General features: G+C 40.5%; 2 protein-coding genes across 3 annotated transcripts in view; one reads left to right on the top strand and one right to left on the bottom strand.

The window, feature by feature from the left end:
• Window positions 1–17,234, bottom strand: part of Ryr3 (ryanodine receptor 3) — a gene marked incomplete at its 5' end in the record, with an annotated part of 626,824 nt that overhangs the window by 271,648 nt on the left and 337,942 nt on the right.
• LOC119087871 (ryanodine receptor 3-like) overlaps window positions 3,125–17,234 on the top strand; it is a 69,836-nt gene continuing 55,726 nt past the window's right edge. For both annotated transcript variants that reach the window (XM_037205085.1, XM_037205086.1), the window contains exons 1-3: window positions 3,125–3,232; window positions 4,418–4,656; window positions 11,787–11,980. In XM_037205085.1, coding sequence (XP_037060980.1) covers window positions 11,895–11,980 — 86 coding nt within the window. In that variant the 5' untranslated portion in view covers window positions 3,125–3,232; window positions 4,418–4,656; window positions 11,787–11,894. The remainder of the gene's footprint in view (window positions 3,233–4,417; window positions 4,657–11,786; window positions 11,981–17,234) is intronic.

Raw genomic sequence — 17,234 nt, forward strand, 5'->3', positions numbered from 1 at the left:
CTCATATACTTAATGATGGAGGCATCCATACATGCTTGTCAAAAGTTTAATAAAATTAGTAAGCGAATTGAACCTAAATCCACTCCTGTCTCACCCTAAGTTGATGGAGGCTGCACACCTGAACATGACATTCTTACAGAACAAAAGGAAAATCAATGAAAAGAAATGTTGTCACTAGCACTAATTTGTTTGGCAAAAAGAATAGTTGATAAAAAAAATAGAGCATTTATCCTGTGTTTTCCCATAGAGCTAGCTTTTATTAATAAAATAATAATGATGATGGACTCATGTACTTGCTTCCCTAATGATTTGCCCCAAATCTACTCAAACTTGTCACAGATAAACATTTTTATTATCTTTTTTTCACAATAATTTTGAGTCACTTGTAAGAAAAGTATATAGTGAAATAGTAATATCATTGGTCCCTGAAAAAGAATGAATCAGAATTAAAAGTTTATCCTGCGTTTGTGGAGGATAGAATGTAAGTAACAAATCATTAACTCCTACACCATTGCTCCAAAGCTCCTAAAATCAGTTGTTTTATGGCAGCCATAGCAGCAGAGAATGAAGCCAGCCACTCAGTTCTCATCCACAGGAAGAACAAATCTGATTTTGTCCTCCACCCACAGGGGGCTGGAAACACTCTTTTTTCAAATGTATAATTTGATGTAAAAAAAAAATCACAAACTAGGTATATTTTACATTATAAAATACATCTGCTTTTACACATAAAGACTAATGACAATAAAACATCCAAATAATGTTTGTGTTGATAAATACACATTTCTTTAAAGTAAGATCCCATCTAAGTGTGTGTTTCTCACAGACTGAAGGAGACACAAAGATCAATGTATGCCTGTTGGAAGAAATGTGGTATCAGTGATGAAAATGACTGTAGCTCTATAAATGGGCCATTGATTAAGGAAGTCTAATCCTAAACAAGCCTACATTCAGTAGCTTGGCATACAGGGCTTTTGCTTGCATCACTGTCCAGAGCCCAGCAGTTGCGGGGCTCCACTCTGTGTCTGTTCAGAGACGCAGGCTTTTCAGGGCATCTCTAGCTGCCATTGGCTTACAAATCTGGACATAGCTGGAAGTTCTTATAAAGTGAAGACTTTGATTTAGAATGAGAGGGAGGGCCTGTGGCTTGGTGAAGCAGTCCATGCACTCTGTTTCTACCAAGCTCCCTGTCCTGTCAGAGCTGCTAGCCCATGAATCTGAGAATGGGGGCCCTAGTGCTGTAAACCTTGCATTGGATTCTGTATGCAGAGGGAAGGAGAAGAGGAGAACACTTGGGAGAGCTTGGAAGATGTCATTGCATCCACCCAGTTTCTCTTGGGTAGAACTCAGTTACATGACCCACATACCCTGCAAGGTAGACCTCCTTGTGAGCTCAGGAGGAGAAGGGTGCAGAGTCTGGGGAAACTCAGCAGAACCTACCTCACTAGGCAGGTTTCCCAGGGCTGCTGAGAAATTAGCAAGCACAGATGGTCTCTAGGCAAGATGCCTGTGAGCTCTTGTGGTACAGTCCATCTACACTCACTTCTCATTGAAAAGATCCATTTAAATACCTTTAGAAGGAAGTGTGTCCCTATCCCCCCATTATACATGAAGAATGTTGTCTTTATGGTGTCGACTGTTTATAGGTGAGCATTGCTCTGTCAGGCTGTATACTTCTTGTCATCTTGATTTCTCTTGGCTGTTGCTATTATATATACATGCTCAGCTTTTACTCGGGCTGTGACAGCAAGGTTCCCACAGCCATCACTCCCAACGCAAAACAGATGAAGGTGTATGATGGGCCAGATGGAAAGTACTTAATTTTTCTGGCCATCCATGGCTCTTTGCTTAGAATGAGAAATCACCCTCTGGATTTCGAGTTTCCACAGTCGATATCTGTCATGGAGTGGTAATGGTAAGAGTGCCCTGTAAAGCTGCCTTGGGGCTTCTTTTTCTGTTTGTCCCATAAATGTGCTCTGTATTTGTCTGGAACAAAATTGACATTCAGGGAGTCAGGTGGAAAATTGGTTTGTGAGAATTATGGCACAAATGCCATCAACATCTTAAGGTATCCAACCTCACCAAGTGCTCAGTCTTCAGTGGCCACTTTAAAAAACTGAAATGTATTTGCCCACCTTCCTGTCAGTGTGGCTGTTATTTATTGACTGCTATTTGCACACTCTTCCCTGTGGAGGAGAAAAGAATAGTACCTGCCCCAGCACCATTTGCTCTGCCGTGGTCCAAACACAAAATCTGAATATAAAGGGACGGGCCACAATGAGATAGAGCAAGTGAGATAACAGCTTGGAGGAGGAGCAGAGGTAGAGGACCATTTCCACTTACCAGGCAGCTGGAAACAGCCACCGTGGCTAGGTGACAAATCTCTCCGGTTTATGAATTACCTAGGCTGGTGCAGATTTGCTATCCTTCCAGGTGGGAGGAGGAGAGTCAGTGAAACACTCCGATCACTGGTTTTTAGGAATTTATGACTGTCTTAATGTACTCTGATGATATCACAGCAAGCTACCCGAGAACCGGAGTCTGCACCACTGCCTGAGGGTTGCAAGCCTGCTGCGTTCTAGTTCCTAAGCAAATGGGCTCTGAAGGCTGGTTGTTCCTAGCTGTCTGAGCACCTTATTAATCCTCAGTGCATGTGGGCTGGGTAAGAGTGTGAAGCTGGGTTTCAAGACCTGTGGACAGCATTTGATTTAATGACTGGGCAAGTGAGTAGTGACTGGATTTGGTGCCTTGAGAATCTGATGGCACCCTAGTCCTGACTCTGGCTGGACAGCCTATCTCCATAGTTTAGGGCCTCACTGTAGTAGAATTTGACCACAGGTGGCGTACAAAGTCTGGAGAGATGGAGCATAAGACTAAAGCAATGGGTCTAGAAGACACCAGACCTCATTTTTCCAAGTAGCAGCTGCCTTTGGAGCATCAGTCACTCCGCTGAGCAAGACTCACAGCTCTATGCTAGTTCTCCATGCACCCTTTGCTCACCTACAGGCCTCCTCCTACTTTTGTGTGTAGTGATGATCAAGTCTGCACACTGTACCCCTCTCCTGGAGCTGAAGTTTAGGGTTGGTGTATCCTTGACAGGTTCTCGATGTCCTGTGTTCCTCTGTCTCTGCAATGGGGTCGCAGTAAGAGCCAACCAGAATCTGATCTGTGACAACCTACTACCCCGGAGGAACCTGCTCCTGCAGACACGGCTAATTAATGATGTCACCAGGTAGGGTCACTACTGTCGTTCCAGATGCCAAGTGTGTCTCTAGGTAGGAAAGAGGACTTTGTGGAAGCTCAAGCAAGAAAGACCAGACCAAGCATAGGTACACTTTGTATGACTAGGACAATGTCCTCTAGCTCCTTTAGGGGAGTTTTGCAAAATTATCCTTAAAGTAGCTAAGAATGGAAGATAAATGCATTCTAATGACTGAAGTTTTATTTTAAAAATGAATACACCCTTAATATTCCTTTATGATAAGTTTATGTTTTTATGCACCATTTTTCTAAAACATTTTAATATAATGTATGTCCTACATTGTTACTATAATTGCTTACATTCAAGGACACATGGGCATTTACCCTGTGAGGGTCAAGATAGACCCAACCAAACCTCCAACCTACCTGGTCCCTACATGTGGCCACATGTAACTCATGTGAGCTCACTGAACCAGGCAGGCCTTACTTTCTTCTTACATTTTCCACTAGGTTCACAGTAGTAAGGGAAAAAATTTCCTCCCAAAGTACAAAGCAACACACAGACCTCGCCACCACCCAGATCTTCCATCTTAACAGACATCTTAATACAACCTGAGTTTATATGTGTCTGTCTCCAATAGAACATCCCCAAGCCCAGGAAAGTCTCTTTTCAAGTATAACCCAAACATTCAGAAGTCTAAATTGTCTGTCCCACACTCTTAAGTTGTCTGTCCCATACTCTTTAAGTTGTCTGTCCCACACTTTTTTTCAACCTCAACAAGATTGGATAATAGTGACTTCCTACTGCCTTTAAGTATTAATTACACTCAGGGATTGTACTTAAACCTGTGTACCAGAGGATGGAGGTCATATAAATGATTTCGCCTTCTTACAGAAAGATACAAAGTTTGGTGGTCATACAACCCTTATACCATTTACAGCATTGTTGCACATGGTTGGCATTCCATAGATGTGTTGCCTTGAATTGAATATTTAAAAGGCCACCTTTATATTTTATAAGAAGTTTACTGCTGTCACCAGCACGCCCACTAAGAGCTTGGACAATTGCTGAAGACTGTACAGTAACAAAATGAAATGATTAAAGTGCTCTGACTTAGGTTTAACTGTGCCAATGCCTTCTCTTGGGTCTGGTTCAATTTGTTCTGTTAGTTGTTTGCTCTCTGCAGAAAGCAGCCTGTCCCATGTTTAATTTCAGTATCCGGCCGAACATTTTCCTGGGAGTTGCTGAAGGCTCGCCACAGTACAAGAAGTGGTACTTTGAATTAATTATCGACCAGGTGGACCCTTTCCTCACAGCAGAGCCCACACACCTGCGAGTGGGCTGGGCCTCTTCAGGCTATGCCCCATACCCTGGAGGTGGAGAAGGGTGGGGAGGCAATGGTGTTGGTGATGACCTATACTCCTATGGCTTTGATGGACTTCATCTTTGGTCAGGTGAGTACCTTGTGAAGGCTTCCATTTACCATTCTATTGTTGCAAATAACTGAGCCTCATAGTGTTCACTTTGAGTTACAATGATAGAACTGCTTAAATCCCATGAGATTGTTTGGTGGGAAGAGCAACAGGTTTAAACAAGCTTCATTTATAGCTTTAGTCTGAGAGTTTCTCACTATGTCACCCAATACAGAATCACTTAACTTAAGCTCACTGTTACAATTTAACTGTAAAATGCTCCTCCAGGCTCATATGTTTGAATAGTTTGGTCACCAGCTGGTGGCACTTTTTTGAGAAATTATGGTACTGTTAGGAGGTAGCACCTAGATGGAGAAGTAGGTCATTGGGGTCATACCTTGAGGTTTAGAGTCAAGCCCAATCTCTGTCCTCTCTCCAGTTTTCTGGTTCACTGGTATATCAGCAAAGCATCGCCATTCATTCCCATTTGCACAGATCTACCCATCACCATGCTTCCCCTGCTAAGATAGCTATAAACAAACTTAAGTCCTTCCTTTCTGTCTTGTAGATATTTGATCACAGCAAGTAAGAAAAGTATCTAATACACTTAGAGTCTATATCTGTCAGTCTTTATTGCAAATAGGGTTGTTAGGGTTTTATGAATAAGCACATAGACAATACTCAGATTTATTTAGTGGACAGTAAGCTACCTGCTTTAATGTCATAATGACCTTTAAGGTAGCAAATACTGAACTCATGCTACAGATACAGAGACTGATGCACTAAGACTCTAAGAAATGTATTCAGTCATCCTGGGAAGTCTCCTGATCTGATTGTGTCATGAAGGCCATGATGTCAACACTGCTTGCTGCTTCATGTTATGGTTGTTAGCATCTGTAGATTAGTGTTAATCTTCAAAAAATAATTCAGATTTTTTTTAAAAAGATAAAATACTGATGTTTTTCCCATACCATATGCATGGCCCATGAGTGTGAAGGGATGTATTGTTTCTACCTGGATGAAAAATGCAAGGCTATGTTTTTTCACCTTAACAAATACCACACCTCTCCTGCTTATTATTCCAAAGCATGCATTGTCTGTTATTTCTTTAAGAACTGCAGTTGGAGATAATGTGTGCCTGATAAAAATGCCTCACAGAAGCACAGTGTGGAATACTTCTTACAGAGGAGCCATGATGCACAGTCTTCCTTAATTTCAATATGAGAGAAATGTTTCTTTGCAAGATGAAACTACATACTGAATTTTCTTGTGTAACAGAGAACTGCATACCATCACATTCTCCGTCCTTCCCTTCAACCAGTGGTTCTCAACCTCCCTAATGCTATGACCCTTTGATACAGTTCCTCAAGACACCCAACCATAAAAATTGTTTTCATTGTTACGTCATAACTGTAACTTTGCTGTTATAATCATAATGTATCTGTTTTCAATGGTCTTAGGCAACCCCTGTGAAAAGGTCATCTGACCCCTTTCCCAGAGGGGTCATGGCCCACATTTTGAGAATCACTATTTTAGACAATACCTAACTAATAATCAGTGTTATACTGAGATTCTGTGGCATGATTCTTGGAGTAATCTTAATTTTTTTTTAGTTGTTAAGATGAAGTTTCTCGTTATTTTTCTGCTGTTTTGCATGCAGTTTAAAGCTTTTAAGACTATTGTAAAATATACTCATTTGTACATTTTTTATGTATCCTGGACCATTGAGAGGAGTGGAGAGGATACAAAAGTCTACTTCATGTTCTGTGTGCTCCAAAAATATTGAAAAAATGGCAGGAGGGAGAAGTAAGCAGAAGGAATTTGTCTTTTCGCTCTAGCCCCCAACTCACTTTCCCTAGTTTCTTCACAGAAGATGTTTCTTCCTTTCCTGATTCTCCAAGGCCACTGTGGAATCACTGAGTCTGAAGGGTGCACAGTAGGAGCCTTTAGCTTAGGTTATCACACATGATCTACACTATTTTCTGTGAATGGGAAGTGACTGATGACTGTGAATGGAAACTGAAGATGCTCACACACATCAGCAACTCCTGAGATGGCTGAGATGGCAGGATGAAGTCTGTGAGAGACTGAATGAGCTTCACTTGTGGAGCCATTTCCACACTGGCTACTAATAGCCACCATCTCATCACCCCAAGTCTCTGTGCTCAATGGAAACCAGATCATACATACCTGCAGAGAACTCTGCCGAGAGACTAAGAAAACACGAATCACAGCTACCCAATGGATGAAGCATATTGGACTCTTGTCTCAAGACAAATGAGTCATTCTCAAAGGAAAAACTTCACTTCATCCTTCTCCTGCTGTAAGCAGTAAACTTAGGCACTTAGGAGACTCTTGTGTCTATTTATAGACACTTGGGAATGAATTCTTCAGTGAGTCCAGAGGCAAAGAAACTAACCACTGTATATCAAAAAGAGCCACACTCGTGCATTTCAGGACCTTGGACATCATAATTGTGCATCGTTCCGTAGTTGCTCCTGTCCAGCTCATCCTTTGTCCATTTTGTGTGTCCTATGAGGGAAGCAAGCTAGTTTGATCCAGGGCCACACTTGTCATCTCTAGCAGTGGCTCTGTTTTGTTGAAGAAGTGAGAGGATAGCTTTACAAACTGTTATTGTAAGTTTAAGCATTACACGAGCTTCTTGATATAATGCTGTAGAGATGTGTTCAAGGGTCTCGATCCCTTGTTCTCTACCATCAGGAGAGATGTAGAGAAGACAGTGTCTATGAGATTTACACTTTTCTGTAGCATGAATCTTGAAAAGTTCTTATTAATAAGATCAAACCTGAGGCCAGTTATTGGGGTGAAATGCTGGAAGGTCAGAGAAGCCAGAATAATCCACAGCTAACTTCACCTGGCCAACTTCTCCACTGGTCTTGTTTCCTCAGACTGGAAGCTTCTGTGTCCTCATCCCAATGTGCTCTCAGGTGAACTGCTGCTAGAAGCCTGAAAGCTTAACCAGCCAAATGCTTAACCAGCCAAATGCTTCTAGTTCCTGGTCCTCACTCCTTATATACCTTTCTGCCTTCTACCATCACTCTCTGGGATTAAAGGATCGCTTTCTGGGATTAAAGGCATGAGTCACCATGCTTGGCTGTATCCTTGAACACATGGATTTCTGCCTAGCTCTGCCTCCTAAGTGCTGGGATTAAAGGCATGTGCTACCACTGCCTATCTTCTATGTTTAATATTGTGGCTGTTCTGTCTCTGACCCCAGATAAGTTTATTAGGGTCACAATATTTTGGAGAACACACTACCACTACACTTTTCATCCTCACTCACTGAAACCCAAAGCTTCCTTAAGTCCAGGCTACATCCTGGCTTCTCAAGCTCTGCCCAGGAACATCTATCTTGTGGGAGGCATTCCAGGTAAATATATCACCTTGTACTTCAGCTAAAGAAATAAGGTATCTGTTAATGACACCCACCAGGACTGCAGGGAATTTGGGGCATCTGAGGAAAGGGTAATTACCTGATGAATAAATGGCATGGAAATAACACTCAGCTTATATAGGAGAGGATGGAAGATGATTAGGGAGAGATACTGGAAACTGGTCGTGACAAATTTTCTTCTTTTTCTTGAGATTTAAGTTTCTAGGTCGATTAACTTTATAGTTATCTGTGTGTAAATTAAGCCGCTGACTCGAACCAATCTGTACATATTTATTAAGGAACAATAAATGTAGTAGTTTGGAAGAATTGCTATACTAACATTTTATCAGTGAGAAAGGTCAAGGGGGGGGGAATAGCATGGCTTTGCCAGGCACCCAATTGTTGATTGGGAGAGGGGCACTTGGCAAATTGCTTACTTTGTAGAGACTGTTTCTTTAATTAATTAGAATAAGATATAAAGTTGGGCTGAGTGGCACATGCCTAGAAATTAAGCCATTAAGAATGCTGACAGAGCCGGGCAGTGGTGGCACATGCTTTTAATCCCAGCACTCAGGAGGCAGAGCCAGCAGATCTCTGGGAGTTCAAGGCCAACCTGATTTACAAAGTGAGATCCAGAACAGGCACCAAAACTACACAGAAAAACCCTGTCTCAAAAACAAATAAATAAACAAACAAACAAAAAAAGAATGCTGAGGGAAAAGGCTCATTTGAACTCAGGAATAAAACATAGCTGGACTACATTTTGAAAGTGATAGTTGCTAGGGAAGGGCATTTTCTTCAATGGACACTGGGTATATCAACCACTAAGAGGGGTGGCTTCTTATCTCTCAGTGCCACATAGAACTCACGGAGGACTTGAAGAACAGGGAAAAGTAGACAACAGAATCACAGCTCAACATTTCAAGTTTCATTGTTATAATAGGTTTAAGAAGTTGACGATCCCAGTGAATTGTGTGTTTATCTATCAAGGTTCTGGATGCTTTTACAGTTAACTGCCCAAAATCATATTTCAGATGTTTGCTGGTTCCCAAAAGTCACAGATATGTTGGAAATTGTTCATCAAGGATATTTTCCGGAAGCTAAAATAATGTAAAAGGAAACGTTTTATTGGTAACAACTATTTCAATGGGAAAATCAGACTCAAGAGCAAGACAAACATAGCATGTTTTTCTGAGTTTTCATATCATAAATTCCTTTCAAAGTAGACTTCAGTGAAAAAGAGAACAGATTATTAGGACTGGGAATGTCTACACTCCACAGCAAACTAAAGGGAGTCAGTCATTTTCACCTGGAAAAAACTGGCAAGATGCCACACCATCTACACCCACACTCTGCTCAGTTTTTGTTTCATGTTTAAATTAATTTTGACTGTAGGTTTCCTACCGCAGTTATCTAGAGTCAGTAAAGTGTTGAAATTATAAAATCAGAGTCCAAGGCCTCCCCACATGAATTAGAGATCACCACTGCTGACTGGAATCTGCAGTGTAGATACCCAAGTTCCGAGTTCTGTCTGGCTTCATTACCCCAACCCCACATCCCCTGCCCTCCCTCTCATCAGGCCTCACACCTCAGCTTCAACTTTTTATTTCCCATTTATCTAGTATCCTGTTTGCTCTTCCAAGTCTCTGTGTCTCCCATGTTTGCAGACAGACAGACTTAGCATCTTCCTCTACCTCTGGCAGATATGGGCCTTCATTCCAATTATTTATCCTATTGTTGTAACTTTTATTTGAATATCCACTCCCCACCCGGAGACTGTGAACTTCTTAAGAGCACAGAATGGGCCTTCTGCCTTTGATTTCCAGCCCTAGAGATAGCGGCTGGCACAGGGAGAACTTCCTTGTTGGATTGTAATAGAGGGAAGGGGGCTTAGACATGGTTTTTTTCAATCACCTAACTTAGTTAGAGGATGTATTTATTTTTAAATTAAAAATACAATAATTTCACTGTTTTTTAAATCAACCATTAAGTTTTTAATCTATTATTAAAATAGCAGTAGCCATCAAAAACATTGAATGCTTCTAAATTGGGATTAGAAATATTACCAAAATATGTATGTACAAAATTTTTAAATAGCACATATCCACCAAGAGTAGTTTATTTTAGGTTACCTTTTATGATGCATTCTGAAGCAATTAAAATCTAGCTTTTAATATATCTACTATTATGCCATAAGTTATAATATGATTTAATCAAAAAAGTCCAAGCAGGCTTACTCATCCTGAGTTTGGATACACTCTGTATAATGTGTGTGTGCACATGAGAATTAGTCTGTTTTAATGAAAGCTTTTTTTTTTAAGATTCTTTGACAATTTCATAGATGTTTATATAGAATTTTTGGTCGTTTCATGCCCCCATTACCCGCTCTCACATCCATCTGATACCCCTTTCTCTTTTGCTGGAAAACTTTCTTCTTCCTAATAAGTCCCTTCCTACCTGGATGACTTTTTTTTTTTTTTTTTTTTTTTTTTTTGCCATTGAGTTTAATTAGGGTTGTTCGCTTAAGCATGTGCTGGGGGTTATTTACTGAAACATTGGGCAACCCTGTCATTGTCTAGACCTTTGAAGAAAATTATATCCCCACTCCTTAACTTCCCATAATCCCTCAGTGTGAGGTGGGGCTTCATCAGCCCTCCCCCACGCATGATGAAATGTTGACGGGTCCAATCCCATGTAAGTCATGTGTAGGCATCCACAACCACCATAAGCTCATTATCGGTCAGCCTTGTTATGTCCAGAGGACTCTGTTTCATACCACTTCCTCTCCAACCTCAGCCTCCCATATCCTTTATGATCCTCTGGGTGATGTTCCCTGAGTCTTGCAGGGCCTTGACATAGATGTCCTGTTTAAGGCCAAGCATGCCAAAGTCACCCACTGCATTGTGGAGTTACGTTTTCCTTTTACTTACTTTTCTATATAATGGTTAATGTTTATAATGAACGTGTATTAATTGTACAATTAAGAAACAAGATGTCTTTATCTTGTTCCTGAAACCCCATATTTAGTTTCCAGCTTCTGCCTGTCTGCTCCTTTATTCCAGGAGAAACATAAACAGGAGAGGAGGATAGGTAGGATCATGACGATAATAACACAGAAAAACAAGGTATTTTCTCACTACTTAGGGTCAGAAGTGTTCGATCATTTTATGGGGAAGATACAGGAAAACATTTTGAAAGCGCTAATACAGATTTAAATGACAATGTGTTTGCCTCCTTGTCTGAAGTAAGAAAAGCTATTTAAAAGCAGGCCAGACCTTGTTGTGTGGTTCCCTGGCTAGTGGAGATGCAGTCTTCTCTGCTGGCTTCCCACACAATGCCCACATCTTTCTGAGAAAGCAGAAGTGAGCCAGGCCTTCTCTTACCTGTGACTAAACATTTACCACCCCTACCTCCAAGGACCTCCACTCAGTAGAAGCCATCTGTCCCTTCCTTGCAGCCCCAGGGTAATCTGAGCACATGGCCTAGTAGACTCACTCCTCACCATTTTTATTTCTTAGTAGTTTTAGGACTTCCTCTGAGACTTGGCTCGTGTCAAGCATGGTGCCTATCCACTCACCAGCTTACAAAATAATTTCCTCTCTCTTATCTCACACAGTAAGGAATTGCATTTCCACTGCAGTAGCATATTCTGAACCCTTCTTAAATTGGCATACTTGTCACATTTCCCCATCTCCAGTAGTAGCCTCTAAGTATGTCTGCCTACCTGATGCTTGCCTCCAGGGTTCCAACAGTTTTATTCCTGTCCTTTGCACACCAGGCCGGATACCCAGAGCTGTGGCCTCCATCAACCAGCATCTGCTGAAGTCAGATGATGTGGTGAGCTGCTGCCTTGACCTTGGAGTACCCAGCATTTCTTTCCGAATCAATGGGCAACCTGTGCAGGGGATGTTTGAGAATTTCAAACACAGATGGACTCTTCTTCCCTGTGATGAGCTTTTCAGCTGGTGTCAAGTAAGTGATGGCTGCAGTTTCCTGAAAATAGCTATGACCCCACCTTAAAACTTCCCTGTCACCCTTGTGAGCTGAGGAACCAACAATTTCTTTTACGGTTTCGTCTCAAAAGCCAAATTGCTCGCAAGAAAGTAATGACAAAAGGGCAAGAGGCAACCCAACTCATTCCTTCCACCTACTTGCTGCATAGGTTCCTCCTGCAGGGGCTGTGCTACAGACTCCTAACTGTATGAGAAATCCAAGGAACAAATCAGTAGTTACAAGAACAATACATGCTCATTATGAAAACCTTGAAAGAAATAATTACAAATACACAGTAAAAGTCGCTTTCTTTTTCTTTCTTTCTTTCTTTCTTTCTTTCTTTCTTTCTTTCTTTCTTTCTTTCTTTCTTTCTTGTTTATTTTGTTTTGTATTTCTAGACAGGGTTTCTCTGTGTAGCCCTAACTGTCCTAGAACTCACAGTGCAGCCCAGGCTGGCCTCGAACTCATAGAGATCCACCTCCTTCTGCCTCCCGAGTGCTGGGATTATGGGTGTGTGCCACCACCACTTGGCTCATCTTCTATTCCAGTGCTTAGCTATAATCACTGTTAATATTTTGTTTTATTCATCTTTTTGCTACAAATGAGGGTATACTTTCTAAATTGCAGTCACTGCAAATGTGAAGTATAATTTTTCACTCAGAAAATAAGTAATGAGCCTTTTCCTGACTCATTAGCTACCCTCAAAATTATTTTTATGGTCAACATAATCTCTCTTTATTTCACTGCCTCATAATATAGCCATTACTTTAGTGTTATGTTTTCATGCCAATTCTACTTCTATTGTTACAAATAGCATTGTTACAGACATACCTGCGTGTAACTCTTGTTCTGCATTGCCGTTTTTCTTCCTCTCAGAAGAAAGAGGAAATATATCTTAAGATTCAAAATTTATAATGATGTGGCCAAATTGATTTTTAGAAAAAATTGCATGAACTATTAGGAGCTTCTTATCAATAATTGCAAAATCTACATTTCTTTGAAAACCACAACCTTGTTCAGGATACATTTTGCATCAAATCTAACCTGAACTCAGGTTGTTAGCAAAGCTGTCATCAATAGAAATTCAACTGGTTTTCAATCTTTGACAGCATAATTCCTATGAATGTGTGTATGTTTAACTGCAGAGATATTAGTATGTCTGAATACTGGATACTGTTTCTCCTCTGGCTAGTGGTTCTGTTTGAGATGTGTGCATGCTACACAGAATCTCTTTTTTTTTTTGAATGTTTATGCATTCCAAATCCCCAATTATATCTCTAGAGATTCCAGATAAAATATCTGGGCTTGTGATATCATTTAAATATTTGTAGAGCCGAGAAAGTAGTTCAGTTATGCACAAAAAAACTTGTATTCACTCCCAAGGACACATATAAAACTAAGCTAAGGGATTGCATGCACTGTGATATTGGTGCTGAGAGGGGGAGATAAGCAGATCCCTGTGGATCGCTGGACCAGGCATCCCAGCATACTTGGCAAATTCAAAGCCATTAAGAGACCTTGTCTCAAAAAGAGGCAAATGGTGCCTAAGGAACAGCATCTGTGGTTGTTCTCTAGCCTCCACATACATGTACACACACATGAGTACATAACACATATAAAAAAAGCAACATATGAGAAATGCCCAATTGATTGAATCCACACTAATTTATCGTTGCTGGTTATTTTTTATTTTACCAATTTGAAATTATAAAGCACACTTTTCTGTTTCTTTCTCCACCTAGTATTTTTGCTGGTTTTATGTTCCTAGCCTTTCTTATATTAATTTTGGATGGTTTTATTGTTAATCAAGTTATATTTAAGGCTGCTGATCTGTTTTCTATAGCTTCAATGTTTTTTCCAAGTTATGATTTACCTTTATGGTTAATTTTTTATCCTATCTCCCCTTTTAATGTAATATAAGTCAAAATCATAAGAACCCAAAATAGCACCACTCGAAGATTGATAATGTTATGTTTTACGTATAGATAGTTTGCATTGATTTGGGGATGTACTGTGCATGCTGTTTTTCCTATATCTCACTGCTTTACGATCGTATTCACAGTTCTGCCCCTCTCTTTCCTTGTATCATATAAATGCTGTTTTAACTCTCTTAGCCTTGTATACATTTAGATGTCTGTAAGTCAAGACCCCACAATAAGCCTGTTTCCCAAATTGTCTCAGCCATTCCACTCTCCAGCTCTTGTATTTTAAAGAGCTCATAACTGACTGAGCAGGACATAGGAGTTACAGTTACAATCACTCTTGTATCCATGGATGCCATCGAACAGTGCAGCGGGAGCAGGGTATGACAACAGGAGCCACAGAGGAGTAAGAAGCAGGCACTGCAAAGCCCCAGGGTAGGATTTGCAGAATGTCACCATAGGCCATAGGCTTTTAGCACTTCATGAAGTGCTGAACAAAGCCAGACAAGTTCATATATCTTCCGAAGGGAGATAAGAATGGATTAGAGCAAAGTCCCTGTGGCAGTCAGGAGGAACCAAGTGTGAGTCACAGCGCACAGCTCCCCAGCTCCGTTCCCTAGGAGCAGAGACACTAATGCAGCACAGCCACATTAGGGTCATCGTGTTGGCCCAGAATCTTCTCTGGAGAAGCAGGTGACCCTGAATGATCAAGTGCCTAGAACCACATTTGTCTGGATAGCTTATGGCCTCACTTTTCTATCCTCACCATCTTCCCCTTTCTGTTCTGTTTTGACCAGTGCCACTCACTGACTTTAGATTATTTTCACAGAGAGAGAGAGAGAGAGAGAGAGAGAGAGAGAGAGAGAGAAAAGGGGAAGCACTTCTTAAGATCTCATTTGTTAAAACTATTTAGATGTTTAAAAATATACATTTTATTAATATTTAATTTAACACATTTTAATAAACATTTTTTAAAATATTTTATTGTTTGAAAAATTTAAATTTATGTATATAATGTGTTTTGATTATATAACCCCATTACCCTCCCCTCCAGCTCCTCCTGTGTTCCTCCGCCACTATCCTTCCTAGGTGTATGTATTATGTTTTAAAATGTACCGAGTTCCATTTAGTACACTGCCTATATGTGCATGAAGTGTAGAGTCATTACTGAAGCATGGGGAGCCTTCCAAAAGCCATGTTCTTAAAGAAAACACACTCTCTCTTTCCCAGCAGCCATCAGTTACCAATAGCTCCTCAGCTAGAAATTGGACTTTGCCACACACACCCCCATCTTGCTCAAGTATTGGTACAGTGAGTCACAGCCGCTGTTGGTGCAATAGTACTGTCCTATCTAAGCAGACTGTCTCACTGAAGTCACCTCTCACCTTTGACTCCTATAATCTTTCCACAGCCCCTTCCACCGTGATCCTTGAGCATTTGGAAGAAGAGGGGTTGTGATATAAATAGATGTCCCCTGTGTAAATTCAAATTTTCAAAGAGACCGTCTTCTCCGATCTGCTGCAATTGATTGTCTTTCTGAGTAGTTTGCATTCAGAGAAAACTACATCTGCTTTTGCAAAATGAGTAGTAATTATTTGTATGTGTGTGTGTGTGTGCTTGTATGACATATGTGTTCATGGGTATGTGAATGTGAGAGCATGCTTGACACAGTGTACCCAGGTCAGAGGACATCCTCGGGTGTTGTATCAGTCCTCACCTTTCACCTTGTTTGAGACAGCTTCTCTCTTGTTTTTTGCTGCTGTTTGCATCAGGTTAGCTAGCCTACAAGCTTTTACTGATTCCCCCGTGTTCTTGTTTCTGTCTCCCAGTTGGAATTAAAGATGCTTGTGCTACTACAACAGCTTTTAGTGGGTGCTGGGGATCTGAACTCAGGTCATCATCAGGCTTGCTCACTTTCACACTTCACTTACTGAGCCGTCTCCTAGTTTGGCAATTCTTTAGTCATATATTTCATCCATTCATACTCCTTCAAAGTAATGAGATAGGATTTCCATGTCTGTGATTTGTATTTGCTCTGAGTGGACCTTGCTTTGGAATCCTCTCTTGACTGAGAACTTCAGAGCAGGTAAAGACATAGGTGACTGAATGCCATCCTTATTTAGAAGACATTGCTGGCATTTCATCTCTATGTCAGTAGATCACATAGCCCTCGGAGCACACAGTTAACAGAGAAGTAAAGTTACAGATAAACAGTGAGCTGTTCTCTGAGAGAATTTGACAAGTTTGAAGAGTCTAGATGTGCTAGTTTTAAGAGTCAACTGCTTAGATCTGGGGCTTTTGCTCATAGCAACTGGACATATGGCATGCTTAAGAGCAGTTTGGGTGCCTTGATGTCACCTGATACCTGACCCTGAAAACACAGTCAGCACTGACTAATTTCTGTCACTGGGTCTCATGACAGGATATGGTCACAGAGAGGTAGAAACACTATCCCCACATACGTGTTTCTGAAATGCATCATCAGATGGCATCTTTGCTCCAGGTTATTGCTGGTCTTATATTGGAGAGCAGTCAACTGGCTCTTTTCAATTATGAGTGAATGGCTTCAATAAACCAACACTTTTACATCAACTTGAGAAATAATTATTTTGGTGCTAAAACATGTCACTTCCTGTACTGATCTAGTTTAGTTATGCAAAGAAAGGCCAGGATATTAACTCTAGGCTAATTAAGATATCTTACTGAAAATAAGCATGCTCAATATATATTTTTTAATTTTTAAATTACCATTTTAACACCATATTTTAAAACATGTGCTTGATTTTATGGCAGTTCTCCAAGAGAGAAGTAAGTTAGCATGCCCACCTAGGAAGAGAGTCTTATTTCCCAACACAGGATCCTTCAGAATTGTTTCTCATACTCATTTTTAATTTGTATGTATTTCTAAATTAGATTTCTCTTCTGTAATCTCATTACCTTCACTCAGTGATCTTTAATGAGGTCATACTCTTGAATTTTTAAATTATTATTTGTATCAGTGCAACTATGTTGTTAATTACACCTGATTAGGATGTCCCTGCAGCAATCATGGAAGAGCAAAGGCACAAAGAACAAAAATCTTTTTTCAATTAGATTTACCCTGGCGAAGTCAAAGGCAGCATGAATAATTACTGACAAAATTCACAAATCAATATGTGCTCCCTTCCCTAACTGTTATGAATGTACTGCTCCAGTTTACTCTCACTGTGGCCTGTTTGTAGGTAGTGTTACTAGTGCCGTAATGTGGTGGTGACAACCCTATTCAACACAGAGTGGAAGATGAGCATATGTACCTTGGAGCCATCCAAAAT

Source organism: Peromyscus leucopus, chromosome 4, assembly GCF_004664715.2.
Source record: "Peromyscus leucopus breed LL Stock chromosome 4, UCI_PerLeu_2.1, whole genome shotgun sequence".
NCBI classification, from domain to species: Eukaryota; Metazoa; Chordata; class Mammalia; order Rodentia; family Cricetidae; genus Peromyscus; species Peromyscus leucopus.